Source organism: Mustela erminea, chromosome 5, assembly GCF_009829155.1.
Source record: "Mustela erminea isolate mMusErm1 chromosome 5, mMusErm1.Pri, whole genome shotgun sequence".
NCBI classification, from domain to species: Eukaryota; Metazoa; Chordata; class Mammalia; order Carnivora; family Mustelidae; genus Mustela; species Mustela erminea.
The window spans coordinates 27,514,929-27,533,872 of NC_045618.1; the positions used below are offsets into that span (position 1 = coordinate 27,514,929).

Consider the following 18,944-nt stretch of genomic DNA (forward strand, 5'->3'; position numbering starts at 1 on the left):
AAGATCAGAAACACATACCTCATGATGCACAGATAGCAAGGGCCAAATCAAAGCAGTGACTTCTTAGCATTCATGTCATTGTAATGGAACAGGAAACAAAGCCCACATTAAAAAATTACCATGGATGTGAAGTAATGTGATTTGGATGAGGAATAAATTCCTGAACATATATATCCATGCTAGACCCCAAGAACATCTCCCCCTCCCCAGGAAATTATGTTTTGCAGCCATAAGTTTGGGTCTCTCAGCCAAGATCCAGATATTGAAATAGTTGAAATAGATCATTGAAATAATTGTTGAAATAGATCTAGTGAACATTGGAAATACGAGTGTAGTCTGAGCAGGAGGACATCTGGTAAGAGGCAGAGGTAGGAAATGCCTCCCTCCTGACCAGGCCTCCAAGCTGAGTTTGTGTCTGTGAAAGAAAACAGGTGGAAAGATGTAGACAACCTTATGAAATGCTCAGATTAATAGAATGAGGCAAATGTCACCCTTCAATGAATTCAGACATCTTCTGGTATAGAAGAGTAGAGAGAAATGAATTGTCAATTCATTGGCTACTATAATATCAAAATCTTTTATGAAAATTTAAGCTTAAACACTATTTTATAGTCAAAGATATTACACAAATTTCTCAAAATATCCACCAAAAAAATATAAGGAATAATGTTATGTTCATAAATCACTTCTTATGTGCAATGCCCTGTACCACATATCACAAGAATTCCAGATGAAATTAAAAGACAAAACCCTTCTGAGCAGGACTAGAGCACTTGACAACTAGCTCAAAGCAGAGGCAAGGCAGGGTAGTTATCTAAACTGCAAAGGAGCATGTAGTTGTGGGTTCAATGACTAGGAAAATACCATCTTTTAAGACCCCTCTATTCAGTACACAAGCATTGATCACAGACTAGGTGAAATACCTACTGCAAACGCTGTGGGGGAAAAGTATATAAGCTAGGCAGAGACACAGACTGCAAATAAAGCGTGTCAAGAGAATTGGTTAAGGACAGGAGCACTAACACCATTTCAGTTAACACATGGTTTTCTCCAAAGAATCGGCCTTACAAAGAGGAAGACCCTTTAGTACTGAGATATGTAATGTGCTTTCATTCAGTACATATTGATACTTTGTAGCTTGCAAAATAAAGAAATTTAACACTTGGGTATAATGTAAAAGTCTCTTCAGAAAAACAAATTATAATTTCTTTTCAGAGAGCCTTATGACTCATTAAACAACCTATGAGGTTAAGATAGCATTAGAAGAAGGAGCAGGAGGAGGAGGAGGAGAAAAATGAATAAACTAGCCCTTGAAACACTAAGCACAAAAATGCCACACAGGTACCGGAAAGGGGAGATGAGGCCATCACGCCTGGGTGGCTCAGTGGGTTAAAGCCTCTGCCTTCAGCTCGGGTCATGATCTCAGGGTCCTGGGATCGAGCCCCGCATTGGGCTCTCTGCTCAGCGGGGAGCCTGCTTCCTCCTGTCTCTCCACCTGCCTCTCTGCCTACTTGTGATTTCTGTCTGTCAAATAAATAAATAAAATCTTTAAAAAAAAAAAAAAAAGTCTGCAGTGCCAGTGATTCCTCCAGTGCTCTGAAACACATTACACAGAAGATATCATTCAAAGCCCAGCCATGAAGCACAAAGATTTCCCAGCTAGTCTTTCAAGGCACGCTAGTGATGATTACTCTTCCAAATAGATGATCAGCTTTAAAGAGCTAAACAAGAGCGTGCTTAGTTTCTGGGGCTGGTCTACTGGGGGCAGGCTGGGAGTTCTCGCTCCATCTGTGTGTGAAAAGCAGAGCCTGGGAATCACTGCCACATCTGCAAAACTGCCCTTTCAGGTACCCCCTGGCTCCTTTCCATAGGTGCCCTCTCCAGGGATAGCTTCAGCCCCCTCATACACACATATACACAGAGGCTAGCTGACTTCTAACCCATCAAATCAAACAGGTGGAGCTATTCTCCCCGGCTAAACCTATGAATTAAAGGCTCAAGTTGCACACTTTTGTATTCCTAATTTTGAAATGAAATATATCATCAATTAGCAGGGTATTTAGTGAAGAGAGAGATTTTGCCCAGGGAAATGAAGCTTACTGCCTGCACCCAGAACTCATTTTACTCAAGTGTATGTGCTCCTCAGTTAGTTCCCAGACTTCCTCCACACCTCTGACATTTCCCCTCCCTGTCTCCTCTGCTAAGCTCTAAGGCCATGTCCCCTGCATCTTGTGCTGCTAGATTCAAAGATAGACATTCCATCTCCCCTGCCCCAACAAAACTCTCTCCCCTCACTTTCTTCATTTTAATATGACATCTTTATCTTCCAGGTTCACAAGCCTGAAATGTCATTTTGGTCTTATCAGTGCCACTCTCCACTATTTCTGCATTAACATTGCTAGTCATATAATAGCTGTCAGATACCATGCTAAATGTTAAAGGAGAAAAACTAATAAGTTACAGGATAAGCTTCCAACAAGCTATCAAGAGATATAAGCTACAACATAAGTAAACATGAGTCAGGACAGTACTAGGTCACAAAAGGAGTTCAGGATGTATTGGTATGGTTCTCACAGGGTCCACTTGTTCCCATCCCAGTACACCAGCTTGCCCAGGCCTCATCTCCTCATACTTACTGATTCTGATTGCTCCTCAGTAACCTCTGACTGGAGTCACTTACTACCAATCCACCCAAGGTTAGTCATAGATAGATACAATTATATAGGTAGATATACAGAAAAGAAATATATCTGTCTATGTTCTTATTTACCCATCTGCTAGGATGATAAATCTATCAAGGCTGAGCTATCTAGAAAGATAGATAAATGTAGGTAGACAGACGAATTCCTTCTTTCAAATAACCGTTGGTTCCCCCATGGACTGCAGAATAAAGCCAAAGATCTTCAGGGAAGACAAGATCCTCAAATGGCAAGCACCATTGTGATAGATAAATGTAGGTAGACAGACAGATTCCTTCTTTCAAATAACCATTGGTTCCCCATGGATTGCAGAATAAAGCCAGAGATCTTCAGGGAAGACAATATCCTCAAATGGCAAGCACCATTGTGAGCTCTGATCCTGCTGTATCATCTCTTACTTTTGTCACACTGACCTCTGACCAGGAGACATCATCAGATGTCTCATATATTACCTCCAACCCCTATTTTCCTGAGCTTCTCAACCAACCTCCTACGACATTACTTGGGGTCAATGTACACATGGTACAAACAGGCAAAGACATTACCATGTGGGATACACTCTCTCACAGGAGGTGGTGGCTGCCAGAAAGCCCAGAGGAGAGTCATCCAGCTCAAAGTGATGAATCTCAGGGGAAGATGCCTAGGCCAGAAGTTGAGAAATGGAATTCTACTATTTTTTTGTTTATGTTTGTTTGTCTTAATTGTTAGTTATGTTCAGTTAGCCATCCTATAGTATATATCATTAGTTTTTGATATAGTGCTCAACAATTCATTTGTTGCATATAACACCCAGTGCTCATCACAAAACAAGCTCTCCTTAATGCCCATCACCCAGCTACTCCATTCCTTCACACCCCTCCCTTCTATAACCCTCAGTTTGTTTCCCAAGGTCCAGGATCTCTCATGGTTTGTCTCACTCTTTGATTTCTTCCCATTCAGTTTTCCCCTCCCTTCCCCTGTAGTCCTCCAATAGCATGGAACAGCATGCTATACCTTATGCTCCACATAGGAGTGAAACCTTATGATAATTGTCTTTCTCTGACTGGCTTACTTCACTTAGTATAATCCCCTCCAGTTTCATCTATGCCAATGCAAAGTGTGGGTATTCATCCTTTCTGATGTCTGAGTAATATTCCATTGTATATTTGGACCACATCTTCATTATCTCTTCATCTGCTGAAGAACATCTCAGCTCCTTCCACAGGTTCAATATTGTAGACATTGCTGCTTTGAACATTAGGGTGAATGTGTCCCTTCCTTTCACTGCATCTGTATGTTTGGTGTAGTACCTAGTAGTGCAATTGCAGGGTTGGAGAGTACTATTATAAAATTCTTACATTCTTATGCTAAGCAGTACAATATCACTTGAAGTTAGTTGTATAATTATCACTAAACTCACAAAAGTTAGTGGTATAATTATCACTAAACTCACAAAACACAACTATACCCAAAAATGTAACAGGGAAAAAATGTATAGTTTTTTTAACCCATTTTTTAATTATTTTAATAAACATATAATATATTTTCATCCCCAGGGGTACAGGTCTGTGAATCGCCAGGTTCACACACTTCACAGCACTCACCATAGCACATACCCTCCCCAATGTCCATAACCCCATCCCCTTTCTCCCAACCCTCCTCCCCCCAGCAACCCTCAGTTTGTTGTGTGAGATTAAGAGTCACTTATGGTTTGTCTCCCTCCCAATCCCATCTTGCTTCATTTATTCTTCTCCTACCCTCTTAACCCTCTTAACCCCCCATGTTGCATCTCCACTTCCTCATATCAGGGAGATCATATGACAGTTGTCTATCTCCGCTTGACTTATTTCGCTAAGCATGATACCCTCTAGTTCCATCCACGTTGTCGCAAAAGGCAAGATTTCATTTCTTTTGATTGCTGCATAGTATTCCATTTTGTATATATACCACTTCTTCTTTATCCATTCATCTGTTGATGGACATCTAGGTTCTTTCCATAGTTTGGCTATTGAAGACATTGCTGCTATAAATATTCGGGTGCACGTGCCCCTTCAGATCACTACGTTGTGTCTTTAGGGTAAATACCCAGTAGTGCAATTGCTGGGTCATAGGGTAGTTCTATTTTCAACATTTGAGGAACCTCCATACTGTTTTCCAGAGTAGTTGCACCAGCTTGCATTCCCACCAACAGTGTAGGAGGGTTCCCCTTTCTCCACATCCTCGCCAGCATCTGTCATTTCCTGACTTGTTTATTTTAGCCATTCTGACTGGTGTGAGGTGATATCTCATTGTGGTTTTGATTTGTATTTCCCTGATGCCGAGTGATATGGAGCACTTTTTCATGTGTCTGTTGGCCATCTGGATGTCTTCTTTGCAGAAATGTCTGTTCATGTCTTCTGCCCATTTCTTGATTGGATTATTTGTTCTTTGGGTGTTGAGTTTGCTAAGTTCTTCATACATTTTGGAAAGTAGCCCTTTATCTGATATGACGTTTGCAAATATCTTCTCCCATTCTGTCAGTTGTCTTTTGGTTTTGTTAACTGTTTCCTTTGCTGTGCAAAAGCTTTTGATCTTGATGAAATCCCAATAGTTCATTTTTGCCCTTGCTTCTCTTGCCTTTGGCGATGTTCCTAGGAAAAATGTTGCTATGGCTGAGGTCGAAGAGGTTGCTGCCTGTGTTCTCCTCAAGGATTTTGATGGATTCCTTTCTTACATTAAGGTCCTTCATCTATTTTGAGTCTATTTTCGTGTGTGGTGTAAGGAAATGGTTTAATTTCATTTTTCTGCATGTGGCTGTCCAATCTTCCCAACACCATTTATTGAAGAGATTTTTCTTCCTTTGGACATTCTTTCCTGCTTTATTGAACATTAGTTGACCATAGAGTTGAGGGTCTATTTCTGGGCTCTCTATTCTGTTCCATTGATCTATGTGTCTGTTTTTGGGCCAGTACCATGCTGTCTTGATGACGACAGCTTTGCAATAGAGCTTGAAGTTTGGAATTATGATGCCACCAACTTTGGCTTTCTTTTTCAATATTCCTTTGGCTCTTCGAGGTCTTTTCTGGTTCCATATAAATTTTAGGATTGTTTGTTCTATTTCTTTGAAAAAATGGATGGGATTTTGATAGGGATTGCATTAAATGTGTAGATTGCTTTAGGTAGCATAGACATTTTCACAATATTTATTCTTCCAATCCAGGAGCATGGAACATTTTTCCATTTCTTTGTGTCTTCCTCAATTTCTTTCATGAGTACTTTATAGTTTTCTGAGTATAGATTCTTTTCCTCACTGAGAATGATATTTGCGGTGGGTTTTTCATAGATGGCTTTGATGATATTGAGGTATGTGCCCTCTATCCCTACACTTTGAAGAGTTTTGATCAGGAAGGGATGCTGTCCTTTGTCAAATGCTTTTTCAGCACGTATTGAGAGTATCATATGGTTCTTGTTCTTTCATTTATTAATGTGTTATATCACATTGATTGATTTGCGGATGTTGAACCAACCTTGCAGCCCTGGAATAAATCCCACTTGGTCGTGGTGAATGATCCTTTTAATGTACTGTTGAATCCTATTGGTTAGTATTTTGTTGAGAATTTTTGCATCTGTATTCATCAAGGATATTGGTCTGTAGTTCTCTTTTTTTATAGGATCCCTGTCTGGTTTGGGGATCAAGGTAATGCTGGCCTCATAAAATGAGTTTGGAAGTTTTCCTTCCATTTCTATTTTTTGGAACAGTTTCAGGAGAATAGGAATCAGTCCTTCCTTAAATGTTTGGTAGAATTCCCCTGGGAGCCATCCGGCCCTGGGCTTTTGTTTGTTTGGAGATTTTTTTTTTTTTTTTTTTTGTTTGGAGATTTTTGATGACTGTTTCAATCTCCTTACTGGTTATGGGTCTGTTCAGGCTTTCTAATTCTTCTTGGTTAAGTTGTGGTAGTTTATATGTCTCTAGGAATGCATCCATTTCTTCCAGATTGTCAAATTTGTTTGTGTAGAGTTGCTCATAGTATGTTCTTATAATTGTTTGTGTTTCTTTGGTGTTAGTTGTGATCTCTCCTCTTTCATTCATGATTTTATTTGTTTGGGTCTTTTCTCTTTTCTTTTTGATAATTCTGGCCAGGGGTTTATCAATCTTATTAATTCTTTCAAAGAACCAGCTCCTAGTTTCGTTGATTTATTCTATTGTTTTTTTGGTTTCTATTTCATTGATTTCTGCTCTGATCTTTATGATTTTTCTTCTCCTGCTGGGTTTAGGGTTTCATTCTTGTTCTTTCTCCAGATCTTTTAGGTGTAGGGTTAGGTTGTGTATCTGAGACCTTTCTTGTCTCTTAAGAAAGGCTTGTACCGCTACATATTTTCCTCTCAGGACTGCCTTTGTTGTGTCCCACAGATTTTGAACTGTTGTGCTTTCATTATCATTTGTTTCCATGAATTTTTTCAATTCTTCTTTAATTTCCTGGTTGGCCCATTCATTCTTTAGAAGGATGCTGTTTAGTCTCCATGTATTTAGGTTCTTTCCAAATTTCCTCTTGTGATTGAGATACAGCTTCAGAGCATTGTGGTCTGAAAATACGCAGGGAATGATCCCAATCTTTTGATACCAGCTGAGACCTGATTTAGGACCCAGGATGTGATCTATTCTGGAGAATTTTCCATGTGCACTAGAGAAGAATGTGTATTCTGTTGCTTTGGGATGAAATGTTCTGAATATATCTGTGATGTCCCTCTGGTCCAGTGTGTCATTTAAGGCCTTTATTTCCTTGTTGATCTTTTGCTTGGATGATCTGTCCATTTCAGTGAGGGGAGTGTTAAAGTCCCCTACTATTATTGTATTATTGTTGATGTGTTTATTTGATTTTGTTATTAACTGGTTTATATAGTGGGCTGCTCCCATGTTGGGGGCATAGATATTTAAAATTGTTAGATTTTCTTGTTGAACAGATCCTTTGAGTATGATATAGTGTCCTTCCTCATCTCTTATTATAGTCTTTGCCTTAAAATCTAATTGATCTGATATAAGGATTGCCACTCCTGCTTTCTTCTGATGTCCATTAGCATGATAAATTCTTTTCCACTCCCTCACTTTAAATCTGGAGGTGTCTTTGGGTTTAAAATAAGTTTCTTGTAGGCAACATATAGATGGGTTTTGTTTCTTTATCCATTCTGATACCCTGTGTTTTTTGATTGGAGCATTTAGCCCATTAACATTCAGGGTAACTATTGAGAGATATGAATTTAGTGCCATTGTATTGCCTGTAAGGTGACTGTTACTGTATATTGTCTCTTCTCCTTTATGATCTACTACTTTTAGGGTCTCTCTTTGCTTAGCGGACCCCGTTCAATATTTCCTGTAGAGCTGGTTTGGTGTTTGCAAATTCTATCAGTTTTTGTTTGTCCTGGAAGCTTTTAATCTCTCCTTCTATTTTCAATGATAGCCTAGCTGGATATAGTATTCTTGGCTGCATGTTTTTCTCGTTTAGTTCTCTGAATATATCATGCCAGCTCTTTCTGGCCTGCCGGGTCTCTGTGGATAAGTCTGCTGCCAATCTAATATTTTTACCATTGTATGTTACAGACTTCTTTTCCCGGGCTGCTTTCAGGATTTTCTCTTTGTCACTAAGACTTGTAAATTTTACTATTAGGTGACGGGGTGTGGGCCTATTCTTATTGATTTTGAGGGGGGTTCTCTGCACCTCCTGGATTTTGATGCTTGTTCCCTTTTCCATATTGCGGAAATTCTCTCCAATAATTCTCTCCAGTATACCTTCTGCTCTCCTCTCTCTCTGTAATCCCAATTATTCTAATGTTGTTTCGTCTTATGGTATCACTTATCTCTCGAATTCTCCCCTTGTGGTTTAGTAGCTGTTTGTCCCTCTTTTGCTCAGCTTCTTTATTCTCTGTCATTTGGTCTTCTATATCGCTAATTCTTTCTTCTGCCTCATTTATCCTAGCAGTGAGAGCTTCCATTTTTTATTGTACCTCATTAATAGCTTTTTTGATTTCAACTTGTTTAGATTTTAGTTCTTTTATTTCTCCAGAAAGGGCTTTTATATCTCCCGAGAGGGTTTCTCTAATATCTTCCATGCCTTTTATAAGCCCGGCTAGGACCTTGAGAATCGTCATTCTGAAGTCTACATATTACCAATGTCTGTATTGATTAGGTCCCTAGCCTTCAGTACTGCCTCTTGTTCTTTTTTTTTTTGTGGTGAATTTTTCTGCCTTGCCATTTTTTCCAGATAAGAGTATATGAAGCAGCAAGTAAAATACTAAAAGGGTGGCAACAACCCCAGGAAAATATGCTTTAACCAAATGAGAAGAGATCCCAAATCGTGAGGGGGGAGAAAGGGGATAAAAAGAGGTTCAGAAAGAAAAAAAGAAAAGAAGCAATTAAAAAAAAAGAAAACAACAAAGAAAAAGTATAAAAAAGAAAAATATATATATTAGATAAACTACTTTAAAAACGTTAAAAAAAAGTTAAAAAAATTAAAATAACTGCAAGACTAAAGAATCATGGGGAGAAAGCCATGAGTTCCGTGCTTTGCTTTCCTCCTCTGGAATTCCGCTACTCTCCTTGGTATTGAAACTTCCATCCTTGGTAGGTGAACTTGGTCCTGGCTGGATTTCTTGTTGATCTTCTGGGGGAGAGGCCTGTTGTAGTGATTGTCAAGTGTCTTTGCCCCAGGCGGAATTGCACTGCCCTTACTAGGGGCCGGGCTGAGTAATCCGCTTGGGTTTGCTTTCGGGAGCTTTTGTTCCCTGAGCACTTTCCGTAGAGTTCCAGAGGATGGGAATGAAAATGGCGGCCTCCCAGTCTCTGGCCAGGAGGAGCCAAGAGCCCGGGGCCCCACTCCTCAGTGCACCCTCAGAGAACAGCGCCCAATTATTCCCGTCTCTGTGGCCTCCGGCCGCACTCAGAACTCACCAAGCCTGCGACCGGTTCAAGGTAACCCCGAGCTGGGAGCTCACTACTTGGCTCTGTCTCTGTAGCTGGCATCCCTGTTCTAATACCTGTATGCTCTGCGACACTCAGACACCCCCGATCCTTCTGTGACCCTGCGGGACCTGAGGCCACGCTGACCCCGCGTGGGCTTCTCCCCGGTTTAGCCTCTGGAGTGATGTCCCTCAGCAGAACAGACTTTTTAAAGTCCTGATTTTGTGCACCATTGCTCCGCCGCTTGCCAGGAGCCGGCCCCTCATCCCAGGGTCTACCTTCCCATTGCCTTGGATTCACTTTGCCTCCAGTCCTACCTTTCAGAAAGTGGTTGATTTTCTGTTTCTGGAATTGCTGTTCTTCTTCTCTTCGATCTGCCATTGGATTTGTAGGTGTTTGCAATCTTTAGATAATCTATCTAGCTGATCTCCTGCTATCTGAAGTAGTGTCAGCCTGCTACTTCTCCGCCATCTTGACTCCTCCCCAAAAATGAATATTTTTAAAATACTAAATTAATCCAAAAGAAGGAATAAAGTGAGGGAAAAGGCAATAAAGAAGAGAAGGCACACATAGAAAACAACATGACAATACACTTCAATTTAATCATATCATTAATCATCTTAAATATAAATAATCTAAACATATCAATTAAAGGGCAGAGATTATAAAGTTGGATTAAAAAAACAAGACCCAAATGTTAGCTTCTTGCAAGAAATGCACTTTAAATATAAAGGCACAGTGATATCCAATATCTGTAAAGAACTTTTCAAACTCAACACCCAAAAGAAAAACAGAAAATACAGTCAAGAAATGGACAGAAGACATGAACACATTTCTCAAAAGAAGACATACAAATGGTCAAGAGACACATGAAAAAATGCTCAACATCACTTGGCATCAGGAAAATACAAATCAAGACCACAATGAGATTCCACCTCACATCAGTCAGAATGGCTAAAATTAGCAAGTCATGAAAAGACAGATGTTGGCAAGGATGTGAAGAAACAGGAACCCTCTTATACTATTGGTGGGAGTGCAAGCAGGTTACAGCCCCTCTGGAAATCAGTATGAAGGTTCATCAAAAAGTTGAAAATAGAGCTACTCTGTGACCCAGCAATTGCCCAACATAGTGACTCAAAAGGCACATACACTCTAGTGTTTATAGCAGCAATGTCCATAATAGCCAAACTACGGAAAGAGCACACATGTCCATTTACAGATGAATGGATAAAGAAAAAGTGGTATATATAGACAGTGGACTACTACTCATGCATTAAAAAAATAAATCTTGCCATTTGCAACAATGTGGATAGAACTAGAGGATATTATGCTAAGTGAAATAAGTCAATCAGAAAAAGACAATTATCATATTATTTCACTGATGTGTGGAATTTAAGAAACAAAACAGAGGATCACTGGAGAAGAGAGAAAAAATAAAACAAGATGAAATCAAGGAGGGAGACAAACCATAAGAGACTCTTGATCATGGGAAACAAACTGAGGGTTGCTAGAGGGGATGGGGATAGGGGGATGGGGTTACTGGATGATGGACATGAAGGAGGGCGCATGATGTAATGAGTACCGAGTATTATATAAGATTGATGAATCACTGACCTCTACCTCTGAAACCAATAATACATTATATGTTAATTAATTGAATTTCAATTTAAAAACTAAACAAAAAACAAAAGACGGTGAAAGGATGGAAAAGATATACTATACTACCACTAGTGAAGAGAAATCTGGAAATGCTATATTAGCAACAAAATTGATTTCAGAGCAAGAACATGATTATGGATAGGGAAGGTCATTTTATAATGATTTATATGGTGTTAATTCTTCAAGAGGAAATAACAACTTTAAATATTTACATATTCTAGTAACAGAATTTTGAAATATATAAAGCAAAAAATCACATAACTGCAAAAAAAGAGACAAATCCACAATGATAGAGATTTCTATTTCCATCCTTTAGTAATTGATAGAACAAGTGGACAGAAAATCAAATACAGAAGACTTGAATAATGTTATCAACCAACTTGACCTAACTGACTATACTGACAACGCTCCACCCAACAGAGCAGAGTACATATTCTGTTCTGGTGCACATAGAACATTTATAATGCTAGACATCCTGGCTATAAAACAGTATTAATAACTTTTAAAGGATTCAAGCTTTATCAAGGGTATTCTCTGATACAGGTAACTGCAAAATCTCTATTTGGTGAATTATTTACATGTAAAATATCCAAGGATCAAAGAAATAAATGGGAAATCAGAAAGTAATTTAAACTGTATTGAAATTAAATAAAACATATGAGAATTAGTGGCAGGTCACTAAAGTATTAATTGGACAGAAATTCAGAGCACTGAACACCTGTATTAGAAAAGAAGGCATATATAAAAACAATAACCTTAGCTTCTACTTTAAGAAACTCGCAAAAGGGGGGGCCTGGGTGGCTCAGTGGGTTAAGCCTCTGCCTTCGGCTCAGGTCCTGGGATGTGTGCAAATGTCTTGGCAAATATTTAAGGGGACAGTACTAGCAATTCTACACCATCTCGTTCAAAAAAATTGAAGAGAAGGGTGTGCTTCTATGCAGACAGCAAAAAAGCCATTATGAGAAAGTAAATTCTACACAGGTATCCCTAATGTACACAGACACAAAAATTCTGTACAAAATATTAACAAGAAGCAGCCTTAGCTGATATTTGGTGAGGAGGGCAGACTTTGGTAGTTATTTGTGCTTTTTACCAAATAAGTCATTTTCTTTTCCAATCTGGGCACTTGCTAGTCTGACTCACCCTGTGACCAGTGGAGCCTAGCGACAATCAGGATGACAAGCTATGAACAGAGTCATCATGTGTCAGTCAATAATGGGGTGGAACAAGTGGTTCTCTCTGCTTCGATGACCAACATCCCAAGGCTCTGAGAAATGATAATGCCAGCGCATGGTGGGAATGAAGCCAAAGATGGGAAAAGAATAGGGCAGCGTTACTTTTTCACTGCAACATAGCCAAGCCTGGTTCATACAGATGCTCTGGATGCCATAATAGACCTACTAAAACCAAATCTCTAGGATAGGGCTTGAGAATTTGTACTTATAATAAGCATTCTCAAATTGGAGAGCCCTATGACCCATGGTGGCCCACAGCAATTGCCCTGACACTCTGTGTCACTCTGTGCTGACTCATAGCTTGCCTTGGCCTTGCCATAGGGTTTCAGCATCAGGAAGGTCCCAGCCATCTCCTCCCACTTCCCTCAAAGCTTTTTTCAGCTCCTTACTCAGGAAGAGTGGAGGAGTTGATTATACAGACTTGTTTCATATACTTCTAAATCTGTGTATCCCAAATTCATGTTAAGACAGCATTATCCAGAAGAGCTTATTAACAGCACAGAATTTCTGGGGGTGGGCTGGTAACCTAAACCTGCAAAAATTGTTCTCAGGTAATTATGATCACTAGGGCAGTTAGGTAGAACCTGGCATAACTGGACAAGATAACTTTCTAACTCTCCACTGAAGTACAGCTATGCCCACACAATCATCCATTGTAATCAATTTCCTTAGTTCTCCAATCAGAATCCTTTCCATCAGAAAACTAACCCTATATATTAAATTATCACATTTTATGTATACTAGTGGATGATAAAACATTCTGAATATCTCTGGTTGTTATGGGTTGAATTTTGTCCCCCTCCAAAAAAAAATTCATGTGGTGAAGACTTAATCTCAAGTACCTCACAATGTGACCTTACTTAAAAATGGGGTTGTTGCAGGTATAATTAGTTAAGTGAGGTCATTAGGGTGGCTACAAATCCAAGATGACTGGTATCCTTATAAATGGGGGAATTGTGGACACAGACACAAATGGAAAAATCCATTTAAACGTAAATATGACCATCTAAAAGCCAAAGAAACAGGCCTGGAACATATCCTACGTCAGAGCCAACCAACTTACAGGCCCTTTGATTTTGGACTTCCAGCCTCCAGAACTGTGAGGAAATAAGCCATCTGTTCTGGCTTATTAAGTCCTCTTAGCATCTGTAGAAATAAGCCATCTGTTGTTTAAGCCACTCAGTCTGTGGTACTCTGTCACAGCAGTCCTGGAAAACTAATACATCAGTCAATGGCAAAAGTGGATCAAGGCATTTTAAAAAGTGAATTTTGATTAAGTTTTTCTTCAAAACAGGGAAAAAATGGGATCATGTGTAGTTACTTTCCCCATTATAAAGCTGTAAGATGACAGCACGGTCTGGGACTCTTTTTTCTCAAGAAAGGCACACAGCCTGTTCTGTAGACTGCCAGAGATGATGAATTATCAATGCTATGAAGAAAATACAGTCTTCATCCAAAAGAAGTAAACTACACTACATCAGCATGAAGTTATAGCAACCTTGCAACCAAAACCACTTTTCTATTTGGCCTCCAACACCTGTGTCTGCACCCCCTCTTCCCTCCAGTCCCCCACCCTGGGCTTATCCCCTACACTCAAATCCGGTCAGGTGGGGTCTATACCATTCCTACTCTGCCATGAGCAGCCAAAGCATAGGGAGTGTGCTCACTTGTCGTGAACTTACATCACCTTCACTTGGGGCTAGGCTGAGAGGCCACCCAGAAATTCCTTATGGCTTGATCATATTTGAAGTACCATTTCTACATTCACAAGGACACTCCAATGTCTTGTGCATGTTGTTAATAAGTATTGCCTAAAATAGAAATTTCTGCTTATCATTTCATTTCTCTGGAAGATCTGGGTGACTAAATTTTACTACAAACAAGCTTGTTTTACATAGATGACTCTTGAGAGGGTATATGAGAGGAAGACAATGTTTTCCAAACTAGAACAAAAATAGTCAACTTTCAAATACAAAAATCACACATGAAAGAAAGGCCAATCTGCTTTGTACAGTCACCATCTGATGATCAGGAGGACTGATAAGAATATACTTAGATCCTCAGCTTTTCATACAGAAATGACATTTGTTTATCTTACTAAATATAAAGAAAAATTTAAGTCCTGTACAACACAAGGACAGAGGAATAAGAGAATGAGGGGGTAAATATACAATCTATGAGCTCTGAAACCACAAAGAAACAAATGTACCTTTGTCACTGTACTCCTGTCACCCAGATATGCTGTGTTACCCAGGAAACCTGCACAACATCCTCTACAGGCTGAGGAGAGTCTGGCTGGCTGAGGAGAGTCTGGCTGTTTCCCAAATAATTTATTGCTTCTAATATATCCTGATCAGTAACTAAAACATTTACTAAAAATTTTAAGTAAGGAAAATGCAAAGCCATAAGGTGATCATGAGCCGTCTTCCTGCTGGCTGGTAACTCATCAATACACTCTTGATTGACAAGGTAAAGTATCCTCTGTGCTGGGTTATGTTGCTATTTTTGTAATCACCTTTAAACTCAAAGTATGACAGGTTTGAACACTACAGTCTCCATGCCATACTACTTGTTTTGTACATACGTGATTTAATGATGTCATGACATGCAAACTATATACAGTGGCCACTGCTTCCCACATTTCACCCTGAAGAAATAGGAAAGGCCCATGAATTTATAGCCCCTGAAAGCACAGAGCATACCAGGAGGCAGCCAGGAACATACTAAGCATGCAACATCCCAATGACTGACACTTCCCTCATGTTCTACATGTAAGAAACCTTCTCCATTGTTGTGGCAACTTCCTCTGGAAAATAATAATATTATGATAGTACACTCTGAGGCTATGTGAGGAGGTGCTTATACTCACCAACAATTTCACTGGGTTCCTTGTTATAAAGTTTTTTGTTCCAGAAAAGGAGTCTGAAGAGTGGAAAGGAGAACAGGAGAATGATGCAAATCCCAACAAACATGTGTGCAGTAAATCCTGCAAAGTCCAGGCCCTGGAAATAGGAAAGGGGGAATGAATTGACAGAAGGGATTTTCCACTGCACAGGCATAGCTCCCAATTCAAGACTGCTCCCCAAATGATGGATCCAGGGAGTGCTAAGCACTGAAAGCCAGCAGGGGCAGGCACATCAGGGTGATAGATGTTAATTCAAGGGTCACAGGGCCCAACCCAAAACCCACAGAACAGGTGTTCTTCTCTACAACTTTGAAAATGTTTAAAGTTTGTTTCCTTCTTGTCAATAAACCAATCCCTACCTGAATAGCAAGAAACCTTAGGAGAAAACAAAAACAGGCTATCACAGACAATCTCAATGTTAACTGGGTGTACACTCACCACTGGACTGACACAATCTCCCAGGATGAAAAGAGACAGATGGGGGCAAAGCATAAAACTATATGGCAATATTTGTCCATTTCAAGGCAAGTTGGGTTTTTTAAATACTTGGTTTAAGTCCCTGTAAGTTTTAATGAAAGAACATCCTTGGTTGGAGAGCACAACCCTCTTCAGGGTTGCCTCTGCAGGGAAGCCAATGGCCAACAGGACTGAGGTGGCCCAGAGCATCCCAGGTGGCCAAAATGGGTCCAGGCAGGACCTTCTCCCTCTCCTCAGACTTCCTTTCCCTCTCTGCAGAACTACTTGCCATGGTCAGCTACTGAGGATGTTTTGGAGTAAAATCCCCCACTAGGTTAATCTGTCAGGGAATAAGTTAGCAACATCACTGGCTGGTTTTTTCTGTCTTTGACCCTGTGCTTACACCTTCAGCAGATATATACAGATGATCCCTGAATGTAATTAATATTTTTTGAAGGAAGGTGTGAGGCAGAGGTGCTTGCATCCTGAGTTCTGGATCCTTTTTTGCACATGTTAGCTATAAATTTTTGTCCAATTAGAAATGATGGGACAGGGCGCCTGGGTGGCTCAGTGGGTTAAGCCGCTGCCTTCGGCTCAGGTCATGATCTCAGGGTCCTGGGATCGAGTCCCGCATCGGGCTCTCTGCTCAGCAGGGAGCCTGCTTCCCTCTCTCTCTCTCTCTGCCTGCCTCTCCGTCTACTTGTGATTTCTCTCTGTCAAGTAAATAAATAAAATCTTTAAAAAAAAAAAAAAAAAGAAATGATGGGACAATTAGGGGGGGAAAAGGGAAGGGTAAATTAAAGAAAGAAAAGGAAGGAGTTTCTGGAAGGGGCGCCACAACAAAATAACACAGCCTTGAGTGGAAGTGTTTGGTTGCTACTCAAGTTGTAATGGGTGGACTTATCAAGTGAGAACAATGCAGAGGGGGACAATCCCAGCTGAAAAATTTTAAGAAATAATACAGGCAGATGCTATATATCATGGAATGTAAATATTTTCACTAAGCTTATTAGGTGCATGTATCTGGGCTTCCCTGCTGCTTTACACACCTCTCTAATTTCCTACACTCTTCTCTTTTTTTTTTTTAAAGATTTTATTTATTTATTTGACAGAGAGAGATCACAAGCAGGCAGAGAGGCAGGCAGAGAGAGAGGAAGGGAAGCAGGCCCCCTGCTGAGCAGAGAGCCTGATGCGGGACTCGACCCCAGGACCCTGAGATCATGACCTGAGCTGAAGGTAGTGGCTTAACCCACTGAGCCACCCAGGCGCCCCCTACACTCTTCTCTTTAATGTCTTTGGTAACAAACCCAACCATTATTATAATTGCATCAGTACAATGCTTAAACACAGCATTGTGACTCTCATTAGCTGAATCTGTTGACTGTCTTAGTAAATATCATGGTGTAATCTGAAGATAGAATCATCTGTGGAGACTCAACAAGGAAAAGACCCCCAGCGCTGTAAGAATGGGTGTGATAACAGGAAGGATCTGATGTAGGACAAGCTGCATGTGAAGAATGCATTGAATATATAAAGGAGAAGTCATGACATACATGGATCTGAGGGAAGTAAGAACTTTCCATGTTCTGCAGACATGCAGAAGTGGGTGATCCCAGTACACAGAAAACAGAGCAGGCCATGGGGGCATGAGCTCTGCTACAGAATGCTGACCAAAGAGGAAAGATGATCAAAAAAGCAGAACCCCAAGGCCCACAGAAATTGAAGAGCCATGTGGAAGCAGAAAACCCACAAAGACGACAGAGAAGAAGTGACCAGAAAGAAAGAGCATGAAGCAGCTGAGAGCAACACCATCTAAGTTGTCAGTTGATGAAGTGGAAGAAATCAGCGGTAGAAGAGCACCAAAAGAACACCCCAGCATGGTGGGAAAGCCCAGAGAAACATCCCAGTGTACACATCCCTGCGACACCATGGAGGAAGCCTTCTTCTGACCTGTGAGATGTCATTCAGAAGCACCGGGGACACGGCTCCCCCTATTCACATTTTTCAACAGTTACTTAAAAGATAGTTAAGGAGCACCTAGGTAGCTTAGTCAGTTAAGTGTCCAATTTTTTATTTCAGCTCAAGTCATGATTTCAGGGTCATGAAAATTACATAATTTTAATTCTTAAGACAAATAAAATACCATTTTTACTCTCTAATACTTTGTTTTTACTTTAGTGTGCAAAGAAATTATACATTCTTTCTTTTATTTATTTTCAGCATAACAGAATTCATTGTTTTTGCACCACACCCAGTGCTCCATGCAATATGTTCCTTCCTTAATACCCACCACCTGGCTCCCCCAACCTCCCACCCCCAACCCCTTCAAAACATTCAGATTATTTTTCAGAGTCCATAGTCTTTCATGGTTCACCTCCCCTTCCAATTTCCCTCAATTCTCATCATCTCTTCATCTCCCTATGTCCTCCATGCTATTTGTTATGCTCCACAAATAAGTGAAACCATATGATAATTGACTCTCTCTGCTTGACTTATTTCACTCAGCATAATCTCTTCCAGTCCTGTCCATGTTGCTACAAAAGTTGGGTATTCATCTTTTCTGATGGAGGCATAATACTCCATAGTGTATATGAACCACATCTTCCTTATCCATTCATCCATTGAAGGGCATCTTGGTTCTTTCCACAGTCTGGCGATGGTAGCCATTGCTGCTATGAACATTGGGGTACAGATGGCTCTTCTTTCCACTACATTTGTATCTTCGGGGTGAATACCCAGTAGTGCAATTGAAGGGTCATAGGGAAGCTCTATTTTTAATTTCTTGAGGAATCTCCACACTGTTCTCCAAAGAGGCTGCACCAACTTGCATTCCCACCAACAGTGGAAGAGGGTTCCCCTTTCTCCACATCCCCTCCAACACATGTTGTTTCCTGTCTTGCTAGTTTTGGCAATTCTAAGTGGTGTAAGATGGTATCTCAATGTAATTTTAATTTGAATCTCCCTGATGGCTAGTGATGATAACATTTTTTCATGTGTCTGATAGCCATTTATACATTCATATTTATAAGAGCTTTCAAAAAATTCCTAAACACCTTCATTTTATGATCCTTTCTAAAAAA

General features: G+C 40.1%; 1 protein-coding gene across 4 annotated transcripts in view; it reads right to left on the reverse strand.

Moving 5' to 3' along the window:
- The window catches only part of OCA2 (OCA2 melanosomal transmembrane protein), a 399,414-nt gene that overhangs the window by 226,957 nt on the left and 153,513 nt on the right, over positions 1-18,944 (reverse strand). For all 4 annotated transcript variants that reach the window (XM_032342310.1, XM_032342311.1, XM_032342312.1 and 1 more), the window contains one exon: positions 15,373-15,505. In XM_032342310.1, the coding sequence (XP_032198201.1) occupies positions 15,373-15,505 (133 nt within the window). The remainder of the gene's footprint in view (positions 1-15,372; positions 15,506-18,944) is intronic.